The sequence below is a fragment of the Ursus americanus genome, chromosome 16 (genome assembly GCF_024610735.1).
Source record: "Ursus americanus isolate L20-20 chromosome 16, mUrsAme1.1.p, whole genome shotgun sequence".
NCBI classification, from domain to species: Eukaryota; Metazoa; Chordata; class Mammalia; order Carnivora; family Ursidae; genus Ursus; species Ursus americanus.
The window spans coordinates 10,168,630-10,186,463 of record NC_142142.1 but is presented as its reverse complement, the minus strand read 5'-3'; the positions used below and the strand labels follow the sequence as shown (position 1 = coordinate 10,186,463).

General features: G+C 55.7%; 1 protein-coding gene across 4 annotated transcripts in view; it reads left to right on the top strand.

Moving 5' to 3' along the window:
* The window catches only part of GDPD5 (glycerophosphodiester phosphodiesterase domain containing 5), an 84,424-nt gene that overhangs the window by 26,785 nt on the left and 39,805 nt on the right, over positions 1-17,834 (top strand). For all 4 annotated transcript variants that reach the window (XM_045816211.2, XM_045816208.2, XM_045816209.2 and 1 more), the window contains exons 2-3: positions 5,419-5,502; positions 16,273-16,449. In XM_045816211.2, the coding sequence (XP_045672167.2) occupies positions 16,333-16,449 (117 nt within the window). In that variant the 5' untranslated portion in view covers positions 5,419-5,502; positions 16,273-16,332. The remainder of the gene's footprint in view (positions 1-5,418; positions 5,503-16,272; positions 16,450-17,834) is intronic.

Sequence of the window (17,834 nt, the reverse complement as noted above, 5' to 3'; positions counted from 1 at the left end):
CCCACACACCTCCACAGATGTTGGCTGCTGGGAGGGCCCACGCAAGCCGGTATGCCCCGGAACAGCAAAGTGATCCCAGGGGACGTGGGTGGAACATGACAGAGGCCCCTCCTGAGAATTAGTCCACGGATTATATTCCGATAAAGCGTATGTGGTGCTGATTATGTGGGGCCCGGCCCAGAGGAAGTTCCGGTAAGTGACAGCTCTTCGCACCTGTTAGAAAGGGGGTGCAGAAGAGGTGCCCCAGGACTGTGTGGTCCGCAAGAAGCAGGACCTTCTGAGAGCTTCCTTGTGCTCCCCCTGTTCCCTCAGGCCCACATGCTCTCTCGCAGCTTCCAGAAGCAGAATCCCACAGAGCTCCCCAGCTGGGAGGCCTGGCTCCAGCCCCCAAGGTTCTCCCTGATGACTTGGCTTTGTGCAGCCTCTCCAACCTCGCCCGAGTTGCCCTGCCATAGTCCCTTCCTGAGAGGTGTGCCACCTCCATCCCTGCCTGCACGGAAGCGCGGGACCCGGCAGAGGGCCGGGGCAGCAGTTAGCTCAGGGCCGTGGAAGCAGTGAGCAGCACAGAGGAAACAGGCTCCTGGGGCCCATCCCCACCTGAAGTGAATTTCGCTTTTCTTCTAAGCCCACCCCACTCCACCCCTCTGTGTTTACTGGGCTTTTTCCCGTAGAAGGTGTTCAGGGATTGCTTGGGGGACTCACATTGGTCAGCGTGTCCCAGGAACGAACCAGCAGAAGTTGTGCTTCCAAGAGGCTTGATGGCTTTCAGGGGTGACGTCAGCTGGGGTTGGCCCCGATGGCCCCAATGGAATCTGCCCCAAGCCCTCTCCCACCTCTGTGACAGCACGAGGGATGGCACCCACAGTCTGGTCTCCCCACTTACTAAGGCTTGTAGGAGTCTAGCTCCACAGTGCGTGACAGGCCCGGGTCCTAGTTCAGACCCTGTCACCTGCTGTGTGACATTGGCCAAGTCAGCTCCTGTCTCTGAGCCTCAGTGCCCTATGTGTCTAACCAAAGTGTTGTACCCACCCACCTCAAGTCGGCTGATTTCAGCATGGTGTTAAGTCCTGTTTGGCTGATACCCAGAGAGGCAAGGTGACTTGCCCAGATCACACAGTGAAAGGGTGGAGTGAGAGGGCCAGGACCTGCTCCCTGCCCCCTGGCTGGTTAGGTGAGCACCTTACCCTTTACCAGCTCTGCTCTGGCCCCCAGCGCTGTCTAATTTGGAGCCTGAACTAAATTCTCCATGATCAGGGTGGACCGAGCTAGGTATCCGAGCGGTCAGTCACTGCTGCTCATTGCTAGCACGTCGGACAGCCATCTGCGGAGCACGTACTGTGGAAAGGGTCCTGCTTTCACCAGGCTTAATGACGAGTACCCCGCAAGACCTATCCTGAGGCCCGGGCCCCCCTGCCTGCCCTGCCGAGGAGTGGGGGTAGACAGGCCCACTGCGAGGTGTGCAGGGTCCCGAGCAAAACTACAAGTAGAGGCCCATATAGCTCTATCGGACAGTTGAAGGTTATAAAAGAAACCCAGAAAATAATTTGATTTTCTCGCCTAGACAATTGTATCTTCATAATATAAATTGAAACGTACGTGTAAAGTCATGAATTTATACAACTAAAAGTGACAAAATAGCAAAGAAGACTGAATATAATTATGAGTACACATCTGGATGTTTCATTGGTGGGCCGGTGATGTTCTGATGAGTGATAAGACAGAATTGATACATTACTCCCTATTTCTTTCATAAAATATATTGTGTTCATTTTAGCGAGAACACCATAGTTATAGTGTTTTAGTCAAGATTTGCACATCCTTTGGAAGTTGGTATCGATAGTAAGAATCTGAAGGATCAAAAATAAAATGCAGTTATAGTTACGGTGCACGGAATTTGAGTGTATTTCCATCAGAAATGTAAATGAAAGTAACTGCAAAGAAATGAAAACGCGTATCTTCCAAAAATTGTCGTTATGCCTTGAAATTATCCATGGAAATCAAATTATGCACGTGATAATCGATGAGTATCAGATTTTAAACTAAAATCATTTGAATGAGATGAAATATTCATATTTTTGAACATTTATAAGCTTGAAATTATTCAGTCCCAGCGTTTCTTGTCCCCCTAGTTGCCAATGCAAAGAATTAGTGTCACATTTCGGGTTCCATTAATTGGAGTAATATGAACTCTAAGATACTGTAAGACGTTCTTCGGCTCCTTTATGCATTTATGGGGGATACCACACTAAGTCATGAGTACTCTTAGAACCACACATTGGAATAGGGAGAGAACCCAAAACATAATAATAATAACGTTGCTCGGCATTCCTGGGAAACAGATACTTGAAGCTATGCTCATTGCTGCCCGAGAAAGGATTTGACAAGTTGAATTTGCCCCTAAACATTCCTGCCTCTTTGTCCCCCCTCCCCCGCCACGACCACCTAGTGTCCCTCTCCCCCATCAGCAACAAAGCGACCCCCAGTTCTTCATCTGGACAGAATCACCTTTTGTTCTTCATGCCGAAGGAATGGAGGAGGATTTTAGCGGGGCCTGAGTGGCGTTAGGGGAGCAGATGACACTCACGGGTCCCACGGATGTCCTGTGCAGAGGCTCCCGTATGTTCTCCCTACGTTCGCTTGTGAGCGTGTGTCTGTGATGTGTGGGCTCCGGGCGGTGGCCCTTCTTCTCTGTGCCTCAGGGTGATTCAGTGGGTGGGAGGAGATCTCATCGGTGAGATCTCTATCATCCAACTACAACAGATGAATGATGGAGCCTGTCCTAAGGCTGGTGTTTAAATCTGTGTGTCTGCATCCACTCATGCCTTTCCTTCATGCAAGCATTTGCTCATTTATTTAAAACCCACATTTGCTTCCTCCAACCCTTCATTTCATTGTGGAATGCCAGGCCATAGGGCTCCTGGGTTTTTTTTGGTTTGGTTTGGTTTTTTTACGATTTTATTTATTTGTCAGAGAGAGCGCGCGCGCGCGCGTGCACGCTTCCTACAAGGAACCTGATGTGGGACTCGATCCCAGGGCCCTGGGATCATGACCTGAGCTGAAGGCAGACGCTTAACCCTTCAGGCAGTCTTGTAGTGTAGCCCCACATCCTGCTGAAGAGGGAATAAAGGCTCAGAGAAGGGGACTGATGTACTAAGATCACACAGCAGAAAAGCCCCCGGCCATGTTTCACAGTCCAGAAGATGGACGCCACGTTCGAGCTTCAGGTAAAAATCCGAATAGGAGTTACTATATCCCCGTCGGCTTCGTCAGGCTCTGCTCCCCCAGCCACCTGCCGCAGGGCCCTGGGGATCCTGGAGGGGTTTTCAGCTTGAAGAGCCACTTCCTGTTTGGGGCCAAGCACTTCCTCCCAGTGACTCAGAGGCTCCCACTGGCCCCGTGCTGGGAAACCAAGGTGGGGGTGGAGCCAGGCCCAGGCCATGTCACCTTCTGCCTGGCACCCCAGCTGGGTGACCCCGAGACCAAGCAGTGCCACAGACTGGAGGTAGGAGATGGAGATGGAAGGAGGCCTCCAGACTGTTCTCACCCAGCCTGCGGGGCAGGGGTCTGAGAGCGGCCATGGTGGACAGGGGGGTGGCCTCCACATCCCGCCATTCCCACTTCTGCCTTCCAGGCTGGCTACTGCCCATGTACGGGCTGACAGCTGAGGCCGGGACGCCTCAGAGAGAATGTTCAACACTTTCTCTTCTGTGCAGAAGGGCAGTTAGGTGGAAAGAACAGGAGGCTGGGAGTCATGAGCCTGAATTTCTGACACCAACTTTCTCATGACCTTGCCAGCTCCCCACCCTTCTCTGGGCCTCAATCTCCACATGTGGGGGAGGGCTTGCTGCCTGTGACATTTCGTGGTGGCTTGGTATCAGGATGTACATGAAGAGATTTGGGGCTGAATTCTGGGTTTGGCACCTTGCTGGCTGCGTCCGTCTCTCAGAGTCTCCATTTTTAAATTTGAAATAATAATCACTTTAAGCGTTTTACATAATTTAATCCTCACGTCAACCCTATGAGTCAGGTTTAATACTGTTGTTGTCATTGTTACTATTTTATAATAAGGAGATGGAGGCACAGAGAGGTTAGGTAACTTGCCCAAGTTTACACAGTAAGAGTCAAGATTCAAACTGGGACAGGTTGACCCCTGTGCCCATGCTGTTAACAACTGTGTTCCTGCTACTCAAATTGTGGCCCTTGGACCCGCAGCACCAGCATCAGCTGGGGGTTGGTCAGAAATGAAGAATCTCAGGCCCCGGTCTAGACCTCCTAGAAAACACAGTGTCAGACTATGTTTTAACAAGGTCTCCAGGTGATATGTTTGCACACGGAAGTTTGAGAAGCCCTGCTCTATTTCTATTCCATCTGTCACTTAGGGTCATAACGGGAGACTCAGGAAGTAAGTATGCTTCGTAGACAGAAAAGTGCAGGGCTCTCGGAGCACTGGGAGAAAGCTGGGGACTGCAGGAAGACGGAGGCAGGGTTGGGGTGCCCCGGAGGGTCTGTGTCTCACGAGCTGGGTGTCACTTCAAAGCTGTCTCTGCATCCAGCTCGTTCGCCCTCTGGTGTGAGGCTGAGTCTTGGCCGTGTGTCTCTTGCCGGCATGTGGTTCCAGGGCCCAATCGGGTTAGAGAGTTCTCCTGTTGGCATGGGCTCGGGCAGCGGCACTGAGCCACCGCTGTCATGGGTCTGCAGGGCAGCCGGAGGCCCCCAGCCGTGCCAGCCTCGGCGTGCCCTGGTGGGCAATGTGGCAGCATCCTCGCAAGCCTACAGCCCTGCCTCAGAGCTGCCTCCCCTCTGCTTTTCTCCCCAAGGCCTGTTGGTGTCTTCTCGCCTCCCAGTTCCTGGGCAGGAGGGCTGCCCTGCTGGCTGTAGGAGCTGGGGATGGGGGAGGCAGTGCGTGAGTCAGAAGTTAGCCACATAATTGCTGTGCCCCAGACGCTGCCTCCAGGCCCCTGGCCCTCCCTCAGTGGCTGCCTCAGAAGAGCAGCTGGTTTGGCGGCTACCTCCAGAGAAGCAGGTCTCTGGGCTGCACGGAAGGGCCTCAGCCCCCCAGGAGCCACACGCAGCCCCATTTCTCTCCAGGGCGGCTGGGACTTGGATTGCGTTTCCGTGGGTTCCGGAGGGGGCAGGAGGGGTTCGGGGTACTGGTTGTCCCGGGTTTGGGGTTGGGGCCGGTTTGCGGGCAGCTCGCATGGAGGTAGAATTGCTCGTGTGGGGTCTGGTGACCCACAGCTGGACCACCCGCCGGCTCGGCAGCTTCCCGGGGCAGCAACAAGGTGTGACCCATCCCTGGGGCTCATACCCAGCACAGGGTGGGCACCGCGTGGGGACTCAGGAAGGGTCAGGTGGGAGAGGAGAAGGCAGCGTGGACTGATGAGTGATCTGATTGGGTTTGTCCCCTTGTCCCCTCAGCTGTCCCAGGGAAGTGACATCGCCACCTCCGTGGACCGGACATCCTCAGGAGCCCCGCTCACAGCCACTGATACCTTCTTCCAGGTAAAGAAAAGAGAAGGGAAGGGTGGGGGGAGAAAGGAGTCAGAGGCAAGGGACGGAGGACAGCACACTGGCTGCTAACGGTGCTTGCCTCTCCCAGGGGGACAGTGCCTTACAGTTTACAAAACAAAACAAAGCAATAATAGTAATAATCATCAGAAGCCCTCAGTAGAGCCCTCTGGTAGACCTCTCATTCCCAAGTACCAGGGACTTACCTAAGCCCCCGACAAGTATTAGCTTGTCTCATCCTCACGACAGCCCGTGAGGTGGGTACTGTGATTATCCCCACTTTATAGATAAGGAGACTGAGGTCTGGTGGTATTATACCAATTAGTAGGTGGTAGGACTGGGTCTCAAACCCAGGCAGACTGGCTTTCGTTGCACATTCTCAGCCCCTGTGATTTCCTGCCTCTAGAGCCATGTATTAAACTAAGGTTCCTTGACCTCCAATTTGGAGGTTTAAAGAGCTCCCATTTCCAGGGGAGATCGGTATTTTAAAAGATAATCCTAGAAAAAGTGATGCTTCAGCCAAAGGAATGAATAGCACATGGTGAAATTGGAGGTCTTGAATCACAGAATTGGCATGAACCTTCAAGGCATACTGGGCCAGCAAATTCCTGCGGCTTTCTTCCTCAGCATGCGAGTAAGTCCAGTTTTCTTTGGTTACGGAAGGGAGACCAAGACATTTGAAAGGAGGGAAGAAAAGGTTAGGCCCCAGGTTCTCAGACGTGCCTGGAAGGAGAGGGGCCCCTGTCCTTCACAGGACACCACGATGAAAGAGACGGAGTGACAGGAAGTCAGTGTTCTGTGCTTACGCTGAGGTCATCTTATCCGGGACCTGGAGCAGATGTGTGCAAACAGATATCAGGGGATTAAGCAAAAATTGTGGGAGAAAATACTTAATTGAGACTTTTTTTAGTAACTTTTTTTCCCTGTAAATTGGGAGAGGCTAATTATCATTCAGGAGCAGAAGTGGAAACGGGCTCAGAAACAGCTCTGCAGTCGCATGGTTTAAGAGGCTCTGATCTCTTTCCTTCCACCGCACGTTTCACCAGCTTTTCTGACTGACAAATAAACCAGGGCCTCCTTGGTGCCAGGCCCAGTGCAGAGACACAGGCCCCCTGCACAGTGACTCCTCGAGCAGAGATGGGGCCTGGGGTATCTTCTGTCCCCATCACCCAGTACAGGTCCACAGACACTGGGGCTCTTCAGAAAAGCTTAGCCAGATGGCTCTGAAGTCTGCCTGCAGAAGCTCTCAGCCTGGTGGGCAAGGCAGCTACGGAAGCAGATAATTACCGGGCACAGAGGCCTGCGATCATGTCTCGAGAGTTCTGCCGGATGACGGGAACACAGAGACAGGAGGTGGTGGGCTTCTGGGGGGTGGGGGGATCAGACCAAGCTTTGCACAGGGTCCATTTGTCAAGGTGGATAGGACTTGAATTGGGGTGGCGGGGAGGGCTTTCCTGGCAGAGGGCCCAGCATGAGCAAAGGCATGGAGGGGGCAGACTGGGTATGGGTGTGCTTGGAGCAGAGTGGAGAGAGGAGGGGCAGGGGGAGGTGAGGCTACACAGGTAGGTGTGAGGGAAAGGAAGCAAGAGAAAGATTCCTTAAATGGTAGGCCTTGCTTCTCTTCCCATCCCCCGCCTGCTTGGGAAGCCCGTGTGTCTGATAAGTCTGCTGTTTTACATAAGTAAATAAAATAAATCATTGCTCTCCATTCCCTCCAGGGGTAAAAACTGGGCAGGGACAGGTTTGCTCAGTGCAAGTCTCTGCCAGACTCAGCTTTCTCTTTTTCCTCCCATTCGGGTCCCCCCCTCCCACCCCCCACTTCACGGAACCCAGGGAGAGGCCTCAGAAAAAGTCAGCCTGGTCCCTGTGACTGAATCACCATGCTCCTGGGAGGGACTGGGGTGTCAACCGAGGTAAGAGGTTGATGAGAGGCTCCTCCTCTCCAGGGCCCCTGGCTGACCCCTGAGGCCCCGCCAGAAACCCTGAGAATATTTGGCTCATTGCCTGCTCCGGGGGAGAACCAGTGCCAGTCGGGGAGGAGGAGTAGGGGTCCAGGCAGCTTCAAGGGGGGAAGCACTCAGCCCTGCAGGGAGGGAGGAGCCTGTCACAGGATGTATGCAAGCCTACTCAGGCCACCCCTAAGAGCTGTACCAGGGGTTTCTGCATGAGAAGGGTGGCTGGATGGAATGGCTCCAGATCTTTCTCAGTGCTGACATTTGAAATAGTCTGAAATCCAAGGATAGTCTGAAAATCCAAGGATAGTTCTTAGATCCCTGTTGGACTGCACCAGGATTCCGTGATTGTGTAAGTCTTGACTGGGGTGATTCCAGTTTAGAGAGCTTGTAGTAGAGATTTTGAGTTCTGAGATGCTAAGCTCCGCATTCTGGGCAAGACCAGGTCACTCCCGGGGACTGCTCAGCCCACACTTATAGTCCCGACTTGGGAAACAGTGGTCCTGCCTATGCCAAGAGAAGCCAGGTCTCCCGGGCAGGGTCCATTCCCGGCTCCTGTCCAGTCTGTAGCCCCAAACACGCCCTAGACACGTGGGTCTGTCCCCGTAGGGCCTTCACTGAAGCTCAAAACACCTATGCTGACCTCCCCCAGCCTCTCCTCCCCGTCGGTCAGTAAACCCGGGGATCTGCTTTCCTGCGGAGCTGGCCAGATGCTTCAGTGAGCGGATGCGCGGGGGCCTGCGTGCGCCAGAAGGCCCCGTGCGCGGGGTGTCGTTGACGCTGCCGTTGTACTGTGAGCTTGTCTCCTTGAAAGGAAGGTTTGTGCCTGATTCCCTGTGAATCACTCTTGGCTCCCAGCAGGGCCTGCTACAGAGAGCGGATTCTTCTTAAACATTGACTGAGGCTGCTCAGGAGCTTTAGGTAGGGGAGAAGTCGTCCCAGAGGCTACAGTTCCAAGAAAGCCGTCCCTTCCCGAGGGAGGAGCAGAGAGCCCTTTCTGCAGGAGAATGGCCAAGAGGGGCAGAAGAACTGGGGAGCCCACTGCTGGGGTCGGGAGCCAAGCCGCCCGGAAGATCGGTCCAGCTTGGCCTGCTCGGAGGGGAAGGGAAATCAGAGGTCTCCTGGCACGGAAGTATGGGATACACAGGCAGCCCTGGCACCACTGTGGGAAGAGACTCATAATGACCCTAATTATGGCCTGATTGATTCTTTGAGCGCCCCTGCAGAGCCCAAGCCTTGGCCACTGAGCTGCTTTTCTCCAAAGAGCGAACAGGCGCACCAGGGCCCCGGGCTGCCGACCCGCCTTCTCGTTTTACCTCCCCTGGCCTCTCCCCACCGGCCGCTGCCTCCGTGACAGATTCCGTCCTGCCGGGTATCTGTCTACCTTCTCTGCTGGCTTCATTAAATCTCGGGCTTTGCGTGAGGCCCAGAGAAGCGGACTGACTTGCCCAGGGCCACACAGCGAGATGGTGGCAGCCAGATCTCTCCATCCTAGCCATCTGATGAGGCCCACAGCTGGGAACAGGGTAAATGCGGGAGTGCCCCCCTGAAGCTAACTGCAGAAAGCTAGGCCTCAGGGCAGTGGGGCTGGGGCTGGGTTTGGCTGGTCCCATTATCAGCCCTGTCCACCCTGGCCCCTGCCGGCCCCTCCCTGGGGTTTGGTGGCTTGATGAGATGCCTGGAGGTGTCCTGCTGCCCCTGGGCTCCCAGAGGGCGAGGAGTCTCCTATTGGGAACAGGCCTCCCATCACTCCCACATGGAGCCCCCATGAGGCTTAAACTTGCTGGCTGGAGTCTGGGGCTGCCCTCAGCTCGGCAAGAGGCCCTGCTCAGGCCTCCCTGCCGCCAGGCTTTCCTTGTGCTGCCCGCCAGCCAGAGCCCCCCATGTTCTCCCACTTTGCCACAAATCCTTCCTTATTTCTGAATTCCCCTTAGAACCCCCTCTCCTAGAAGCCACCCTACTGTGATCAGTGCTGGGACCCGAGGAGGCACAGAAGTTAATGGGACCCAGAAGAGACCCTGACCTGGGCGGGGAATGTTTCCTGGAGGAAGGGTTGTTGAGCTGAGCCCAGCCGGAGTTTTCCAGGCCTTGAAGATGGGCAGAGGGGCCCAGAACGAAGACCATTCACAGGCACACCCGCACTGGGCACAGGGGATGGGCAGGGCAGTGAGGAGGAACCACAGGGAGGCCTGGTCTACCTCCAAGGCCATGGTCCCTGAGCACAGTGGGGAGGCATCCTCATAGCTCCGTGCCTTTCATGCCTTGGGTTTTACTCTAGGGGAATGTTGGGATCATCACTGTGAGTTCCCAAGCCTGGGACTACCTATACCCTGGTCCCCATCAAAGATGGTGGAGGCACCTTGGCAGGGGCAGCCCTGGCCTGGGGCTCAGGGCGACTAGGCCTCTAACCATGGCACAGGCCTTCCGGCAGCTGTCATCCTCGTTTTGACTGTTCTAGGCAGCAGCAGGCTCAGGGTTCCCAGCCCTGGGAAGGGAGGGGTCTTTTCTCCTCAGACTGGGCAAGGACAGTGGGATTTGTCCTTCCCTCCTTCCTGTCCTGCCCCGTCTCTGCTTTTCTCCTGAGGATGAAGAGAGAGCAGGGGGTTGAAAGGTTTTAGGGTGTATGCCAGAAAGGCCCTGGGGGATCATCTGGTGGCATGCATCCCATGATACAGACAAGAAAGCCAAGGCCAGAGCCTTGCAGGGTCACCCAGCTTGCTGGTCACCCAAGGCTGGGCTGGGGTTGAGGCCCGTGAGGGCAGCTGTAGCCAAGGAGAAAGGGGGCTGTTCCTCATGCACGTGTGTGCCCTGCCTCCCTCCCTGGGGCCCTGGCAGGCTGCTGGAGAAGCTCAGGTCTCCTCGTCCTCCAGCTCTGCACTCATCAGGGGTTTCCCTTTTCCTCCCTGGGTTCTCAGCCCCATTCCCTGCCCCTGCTCCCCGGTGCCAACCAAAATATTGGGCTTGGCCCTTTGTTGTGCAGTTTGCAGGGGTATGGGCGTCGTGGCCGGCACAGACGTTTAAGGCAGCGGGAATGTGGGCTGACCTTCCCTCTGGAGCTGGTGCCACGGAAAGACTCGGCAGTCCTAGGTTCAGATCTTCTCTTCTCCCCAGTTAGCTGTTTGGCCTTGGCTGAATCACTTAGTCTCTCCCTCCTGCCTGTCTCTCTATTTATCAATCGATCGATATAGGTATCTAAATTGAATACATAGATATTTAATTAATAGCCTTTGGGGAACATTTTTAGGTTTACGGAAGAATCAATCAGAAAGCAGAGAGCTGCTATCTACCCTCGCTCCCCCCTCACAGCTGCCCTCGTTAACACCCTATGTGGGGTGCTACGTTCATTGCAGCTGATGAGACAATGTGGACACAGGATTATTAACCGAAGTCACAGTTTCCACCAGGGTTCACTCATGGTGTGGGACATTCTGTGGGGTTTGACAAATGTCTGATGACATGTGCCCATTATTACAGCATCGTACGGAATCGCGTCATTGCCCTAAAAATCTCTGCGCTCCTCCCGCCCCCGACCCCTGGCAACCACTGATCTCTTTACAGCTCCCATGGCTTTGTCTCTTCCAGTGCGTCATGGAGCTGGAACCATACAGCACGTAGCCTTCTCAGACTGGCTTCTGTCATGGAACAATAGGCCCTTAAAGTCTCTTCATGTGTTTATGTGGCCGAATCACACATTTCTCTTTGCCGCAGAGAACTCTTCCGTCGTCTGGGTGGGCCGGTTGGTTCATCCATTCACCTGGGGCCCATGTTTCTAATGCGTGAAAGAAGGCAGTGGAGCTCGACTTTGGAAGATTGTCATCAGGAGATGACGGAAGTATAATCCATGTCACTCTCTGTGACTGGCTTCTTCCACTCTGCACCGTGTTTTCAAGATTTATTCCTGTGTAGCATTTATCCATGTTTTATTCCTTTTTATTGTAGCCCTGGGTCGTTTTTTAAAAAAAATTAATTTTTTAAAAGATTTTATTTGTTTCGAGAAAGAGCATGGGAGGAGGGGCAGAGGGAGACGGAGAGAGAGAATCTCAAGCTGACTCTGCGCCAAGTGTAGAGATCGATATGGGGCTCGATCTCACGACCCCGAGATCATGACCTGAGCTGACAGCAAGAGTCGGATTCTTAACGGACTGAGCCACCCAGGCGCTCCTGCCTGGGTCCTTTTTTGTGTCACTCCATCTCGTCCCCATTTCTCAGGCTAGTAAAGTAAATCTCAGAGAGAGCCAGTGAGCCATCTGAGGTTACACAGCAAGTCAGTTGAAGACCAGGCTGGAACCCGGGCACTGACACCTGGCCTGAAATTCTTTCCACTCTCAGGAAAGAGAACAGGCGTGGGGGCCACAGGCAGTATGGTCCAGGGTAGTGAGGGTGGTCACTTGAGGGAGGAGCAGGGACATGGGTCAGGTCCGTGCCCAGGATGTCAGGATGGGAGAGGACCCTAGAGGTGCCAGTATCCTGCTCTGTAGCAGGTGTTCACGCCACCCCAGGCCCAACCCCTTGCAGGCCCTTCCGTGTATAAAACAGGAGGCTGTGAAAGTTCAGAGCAGGGGCCCAGAATTCGGACAGAAAATGAACCTTTGGATTGAGGGGCACTCTTGAATATCAGGCTTAAAGGTGAGGGCTTTCTCTTATCCCAGAGCCCGGAGAAGCTCCTGGCTAGGGATTTCTGGGGAACTTGGCTGATATCAGCAGTTCTGGAGGTGGCTTGGAGAAATCGATCAATCCTAAGTAATGTCATTAGCCCTGGCAGGAAGAGGAGGTGTCGGGGGAGGCTGGGGAGAGTCTGGTCTCTGGGAGCTTGTCTGCTCAGTGTCGGAACAGCACATCTCTTTAGCAGAACTTCAGGCCTCCACACAAGTCCAGTCAGGCAAGTCCCCAGTGCCCCCACTGCTTGTGGCTGGTCACTGGGGACATGGGAATAACCCAGGCATTCCAGGGGGAGGCAGGGCCATCCACCGTGCTCACACGCGGTGCCTGGGAAAGACGGGGACACTGAGGGCTGTGGGAAGCTGGGAAACCCTCTAACCCACCTGGAGCTCAGGGGAGGCTGCCTGGAGGGGTAACATCTGAGCTGAGACTCAAAGCATGGGGAGGTGTTCATCGGCAGAGGGACAGCGGTTTCTGGAGGGTGGAGGCTAGGAGGGTCAGAGGCCAGATCGTGGCCATGTGCCTGTTAAAGAGCTCACTGTGGCCACAGGCGAGGGCTCGGATCGGTGGGCTGTGACCTCCGTAGGGAGGCCAGAGGATTTTCTATCTAGAGGAGAGATGAGACCTGGGCCAGGCCAGTGGCCCAGGGGCTGGTGAGAAGATGCTGTGAGGGATGTTAGAAGCAGACTGGGGTGGTAAGGAGGTCAGGGTGGCCTGTGCTGGGTCTGTAGGGCCTGGGGGACGCCCCTGGAGGCAGCTAGGAGCCGCTGGTGTCTCAGTCGGGAGGCAGCGATTGCGTGGGCTTGGCCACACCTGGTAACTGAAGCCCCCAGGAGAGCACGCAGAGGAGAGAGAAGAGGTTTGCCTCCCCATGCGGCCCCCGCAGTTACGAATAGTGTGAAAATTCACCAGGCAGGGGTGTGGGGAGGGGAGGCGATTCCCAGAGCCACCATCAGCGAAGCCTGGGCTGAGGCCTAGTGCAGGCAGTTCTGCTTCCTTGATGTGAAGTGGAATCCATTCCTGGTGCCTTGTAATGATCAGTTTTTTTGGGGGGGGGGGGAGAAAGGGGGAGGGCAGAGGACATGTGGGAATCAGTCCTGGGCTCAGCGAGTCCCGGGAAAGAAGTGAGCACAGGGGAACCTGGGTGTTGTCTCCTGTTCACAGATGCCCACCTGCCGTACCTGGGTCTCTGCAGCAGTGTTGCCCTCCTGGCACCCTCCCCCCCAGTCTGGTCTATAGGAGTCAAGGCAAAGGCTGTTACCCATTTTACAGATTGAGAAACCAAGGCTCAGGGAAGAACCCTGGAGGCCCCAGCCACAGAGCAAAGGTGGGACAGATGTGATCGATCTGACCAGTAGAGGCCCTAATCTGGGGGTAAGATTTGGCTCCCTGGCTGTGTAAGATCTGGCCTTCTACCCCCTCTGGAAGGCTGCAAATGTGGGAGTACACGTGTGAGCACACACTCCTTCTGGATGGAATAAAGTAAAGCTGAGAGCATCCCCCCCAAAGCCCCTCCTCTCTCCCCAGCCCCATGGGACCTAAGCCACCAGCACAGCATGCCATACTGCCCCTAAGCCCGGGGCTGGCTTGGCTCAGAGAGCCCCCAGCAGCTGCCTCCCCAGGGAGCCGAGGGCATAGAGGCTACACCAGACAATTCCCAGCAATTAGGAGTCAGTCGATATTCCCAGCAAGGCCCTAATGCATCTCCTCCCTCCTCTTACCGACCAGAGGCTGTAATCCCTGTGCTGATGTGACTGTTTGGTGGGGGATGGGGTGGGGGATGAGGGTAGGTAGAGGCCCTGAATGAGGCCAAGGTGAAAGTAGTGGGTGGGCCTGAGGCCCAGCCTGCCCCTGTGGAGCGTCCCCCGGGGCACTTAGAGACAGGCCTCAGGTCCGGGCTGCCTTCTGGAAACACGGGACCCTCCATGCACAATGCTAAGTGCCCACAGCCCACTTCTACTCTCTCCAGAATACCAGCTCATGAGCCACTGTGACCAGCCCGGTGGCTGCAGGGGTCAGCCGACTGCCCCTGTCGAGGGCTGGGCAGTAAGTTCTAGGCTTTGCGGACCGTTCAGTCTCTGTTATAATCACCCCCCTCTGCAGTTCCTGTTACAGCAGCCGTAGACAACACATAAACAAGCGATCGTGGCTGCAGCCAATAAAGCTTTATTTAAGGACACCGAAACTGGACTCTCCTATAATTTCCGTGTGTCACAAAATATTCTTGTTTGGACTTTTTGCCCCCGAACTGTAAAAATATAGAAAAGCCATTCTTAGCTTGTGGGCCATATAAAAATAGGTGGCCGGTCGGATTTGGTGCCTGAGTTACAATTTGCCAACCCCGGGGTTAGAGCAAGGCCCCTGGAGCCGGACCGACAGGCTCTGCTGTGTGACCTTTGGCAAATGGCTGAACCTTTCTGTGCTTCAGATTTCCTTCGCATCTGGAGAATGGGGGTGATAATGATAATACATGGGGAATGTAGAATAGCGAGCTGCTGTGCTGTTTTTATGAAACGGCTCTCAGCCCGTTCTTCAAAAGGTTAAACACGGAGTCGCCCTGTGACCCGGCACTTGCGTTCCAAAGCATGTCTGCACGAGAAATGAAAACACGCTCACGCGAAAGCTTGTTCATTAGTAGTGTTATTCCTAACGGCGAGAAAGCGGTAACAACCTAGATGCCCCTCAGCTGACGAATGGATAGAATGGGCTGTCCGTACAGTTGAGCGCCATTCAGCCCTACGGAGGAACGCGGTACTGACTCCTGCTACGACAGGGTGAGCCTCGAGAACTAGTGAGTGAACGAAGCCGGCCGCAGAAGGCTGCACATCGTGTGATTGTAATGACAGGAGATGTCCAGAATGGGCAAATCCATAGATCCAGAAGGTACATTAGTGGTCTCTGGGGAGGGGGTGGGGGAGGGGTGCGGCGGTGAGTGCTAATGGGTCTGGGTGTTTTGCTGGATGATGGAGATGCTTTGGAACGAGCGGTGACGGTTGCACAACTTTGTGACGACACTGAAAACGGAATAGGCTCAATACTGAATTGTACCCTTTGTGAATTTGATCTCGATAAAAAATAATACCTCACAGGGTCGCTGTAAGAGTTAGTACACAGTAGGTGACCGGTTTTGTCCCCCGCTGGTCCTGTGGAGCCCTGAGGGCATCAGTGTGCCTGTCCCGTTCACGTTGTCTCGGAGAGTGAGGACAGGACCCCATACGTAACATGTGGCTTCGAGTCTCTTGAGTCCCACAGACCCGGGGTTGAGTCCTGACTCCTTGGGCCAATCACTGGGCTGCTCTGAGCCCCAGGCTCCTCGTCCTGTAAAATGGGGTGATAAGAACAGCAACGACAGGGATCAGAGGATGCTTGACGTCAGGGTGTGTGAGGCGCCCGAGCCAGGGGCCGTTTGGCCGATGTTAGCCCCGAGCGGCTCTGCCCCCAGCAGGCATCTGCAGGGTGCCGCGCAGGGCCGGGCCCGTTGCTCCTGGGGCAGCAGCTCAGCCCACAGGACACCTCTCATGGTCCAGCCACCACGGCAGGACCCCCTGAGCCCAAAGCCGTGAGGACTTTGGGGCACGAGAGCAGATTCTCAGATTGGCTGCACCCAGGTATTGGACTGCGTGCTGGGCACTGTCCCTTTCTCTCCCTGACCCTCAGTTTATCCAGTTATCAAACGGCTTCGGGACATAATACCTGCCACGCGAGGTATACAGTGTTCACACCGTGCCTGGTCTATTTTAAACCAAGTACATTGGGACATGATAGAGAAAATAAGGCTGAGAACGGCTGAGGGCGAATGGGAAGGGTTGCAGTTTTATAGGAGGTGGCCTGGGAAAGCATGGTTGAGAAAAGAACATTTGAGCAAAGGCCTGAACAGAGGAGGGGAAGGCAGGTGCCCTGTGGGGCTCGAAGGGAAAAGCATTCCGGGCAGAGGAAGCGGCGGCAGGTGTGGCTGGGGGTGACTGGGTCGGGGGTGAGGGGCAGGAGACTGGCCCGGGGGGAGCTGCAGGTGTGCGGGCCTCTGGCTGTGTCAGCCTCCCTGCAGGGCTCCGGGCGGGGACTGGCACCTAACTGGGCGACAGTGACTCTTGCCGTGTGGGGGGCTGAGTCCCTGTGCCTCCGCGGCCTCACAGGCCTGTGCTTCCTCCTGCAGGACCAGCCGGGGGCCTCCATGGGAGCCTGAGGGCCGGGCGCCAGGGCGGCGGGCGAGAGCATGGTGAGACACCAGCCGCTGCAGTACTATGAGCCCCAGCTCTGCCTCTCCTGCCTCACAGGCATCTACGGCTGCCGCTGGAAGCGCTACCAGCGGTCCCACGATGACACCACGCCGGTGAGCCGTGCTGGGATGGGGGCGGGCAACCTAGGGAGCCCAGGGCCTGGGGGCCAGGTCTCAGCTCCGTCACTCTGCTGTGTGGCTCTGGACAGGCCAGTGCCCCTCTGGGTTGCAGTTTCTCCTTCTGTAAAATGGGCCCATGGTCATTCCTGAATCTGCCTCACTAGATGGGCAGGGAAGTAGGCCATCCTGTCCTGGATGGAGCTGGTGAACTTTCCTCTGACACATGGGACCTGGGCTACTCCTGAGGTCTGGGCAGAAAGGAATGCTCCGGGGGGGACACTCCAAGAGGAAGGGCTCGCCCCCGAGGTGAGCAGACGTTTTCAGCTTCCTGGCAGCTAGGCAGGCAGGTGCTGGAAGGGAGGGTGAGGAGGGGGGCCAGGCCATCCTGGAGCCTGGGAGCTGGCAGGGCTGTGGCCTGGCACCAGGGTCCCGTCACCTGAGCCCCAGCCCTGTCAGAGCTGGCAGCAGGTGCTCAGCCGGATAAAGAAAGCCTCCCTCAGTGTCCGGTACCCCAGGCCAGACCCAGAGCCGAGCAGAGCCCGTGCTTCCATCCCTGGGGCATTCTTAGCTGCTGGATCTAGTTTCTTCTCTGAAGGAACCCAACGCCTTCAGGAGGGAAGGGAGGGAGATAAATAGTGTTTATCTAAAAGCTTTGCTGCCTGGAAAACAGCTCTCCTCCTCTCTCCTGCTTGTCTAAACAAAGAAGCCAGCCTCCAAATTGAGCCAGCCTTGAAACAGGATGGAGTGGCCAAGGGTGCGGGTGGCAGCCGAGGTCAGAGGCCAAGTGTCACCAGGCTCTCCGGATGGGGAGGATGGGGAAGCCCGTCCACCTTCCCGCCCTCCTTCTCTGCCTGTGCTGGGGACCAACAGAGCACTAGCCTGAGTCAGGAGCCTGGGTTCATGACCCCAAGTGGTGAGAAGCAGGTGTCACCTGGTGAGTACACGGTCTGACATATTACCAAGTCCCCACTCCCAGCACAGAGAAGGGGACAGGCCAGACCGAGGCAAGGGAGAGGGAGGGGCCTGCCCCAGGCCACCGCCTGGGTCCCTGCAGTGCTGGGATGGTAGCCCTCATCCCTCCTCAGGGACAGGGGCCATCGGCAGGGCCTCCCCGTGTCGGGAAATGCAGGAACTCAGCAGGCAGCTGGCACCGGGTACGGTGCTGAGCACTGACATGGCCACTCTCATTTCTCCCACTGAGCCCACGAGTGAGATGCCATCGCCACCACATCACACGGGGAAACGGAAGCCAGGGATGGCAGTGAGGGGACAGAGCTGTGATCAGGCCCCTGGGGCAGTGTGGGTCCAACAGCTCTGGGAGGGAAGACCGCTGACGCTGAGGGAGGAGGATGGCTGAGCTCCCCAGCAGCAAGCCCCTT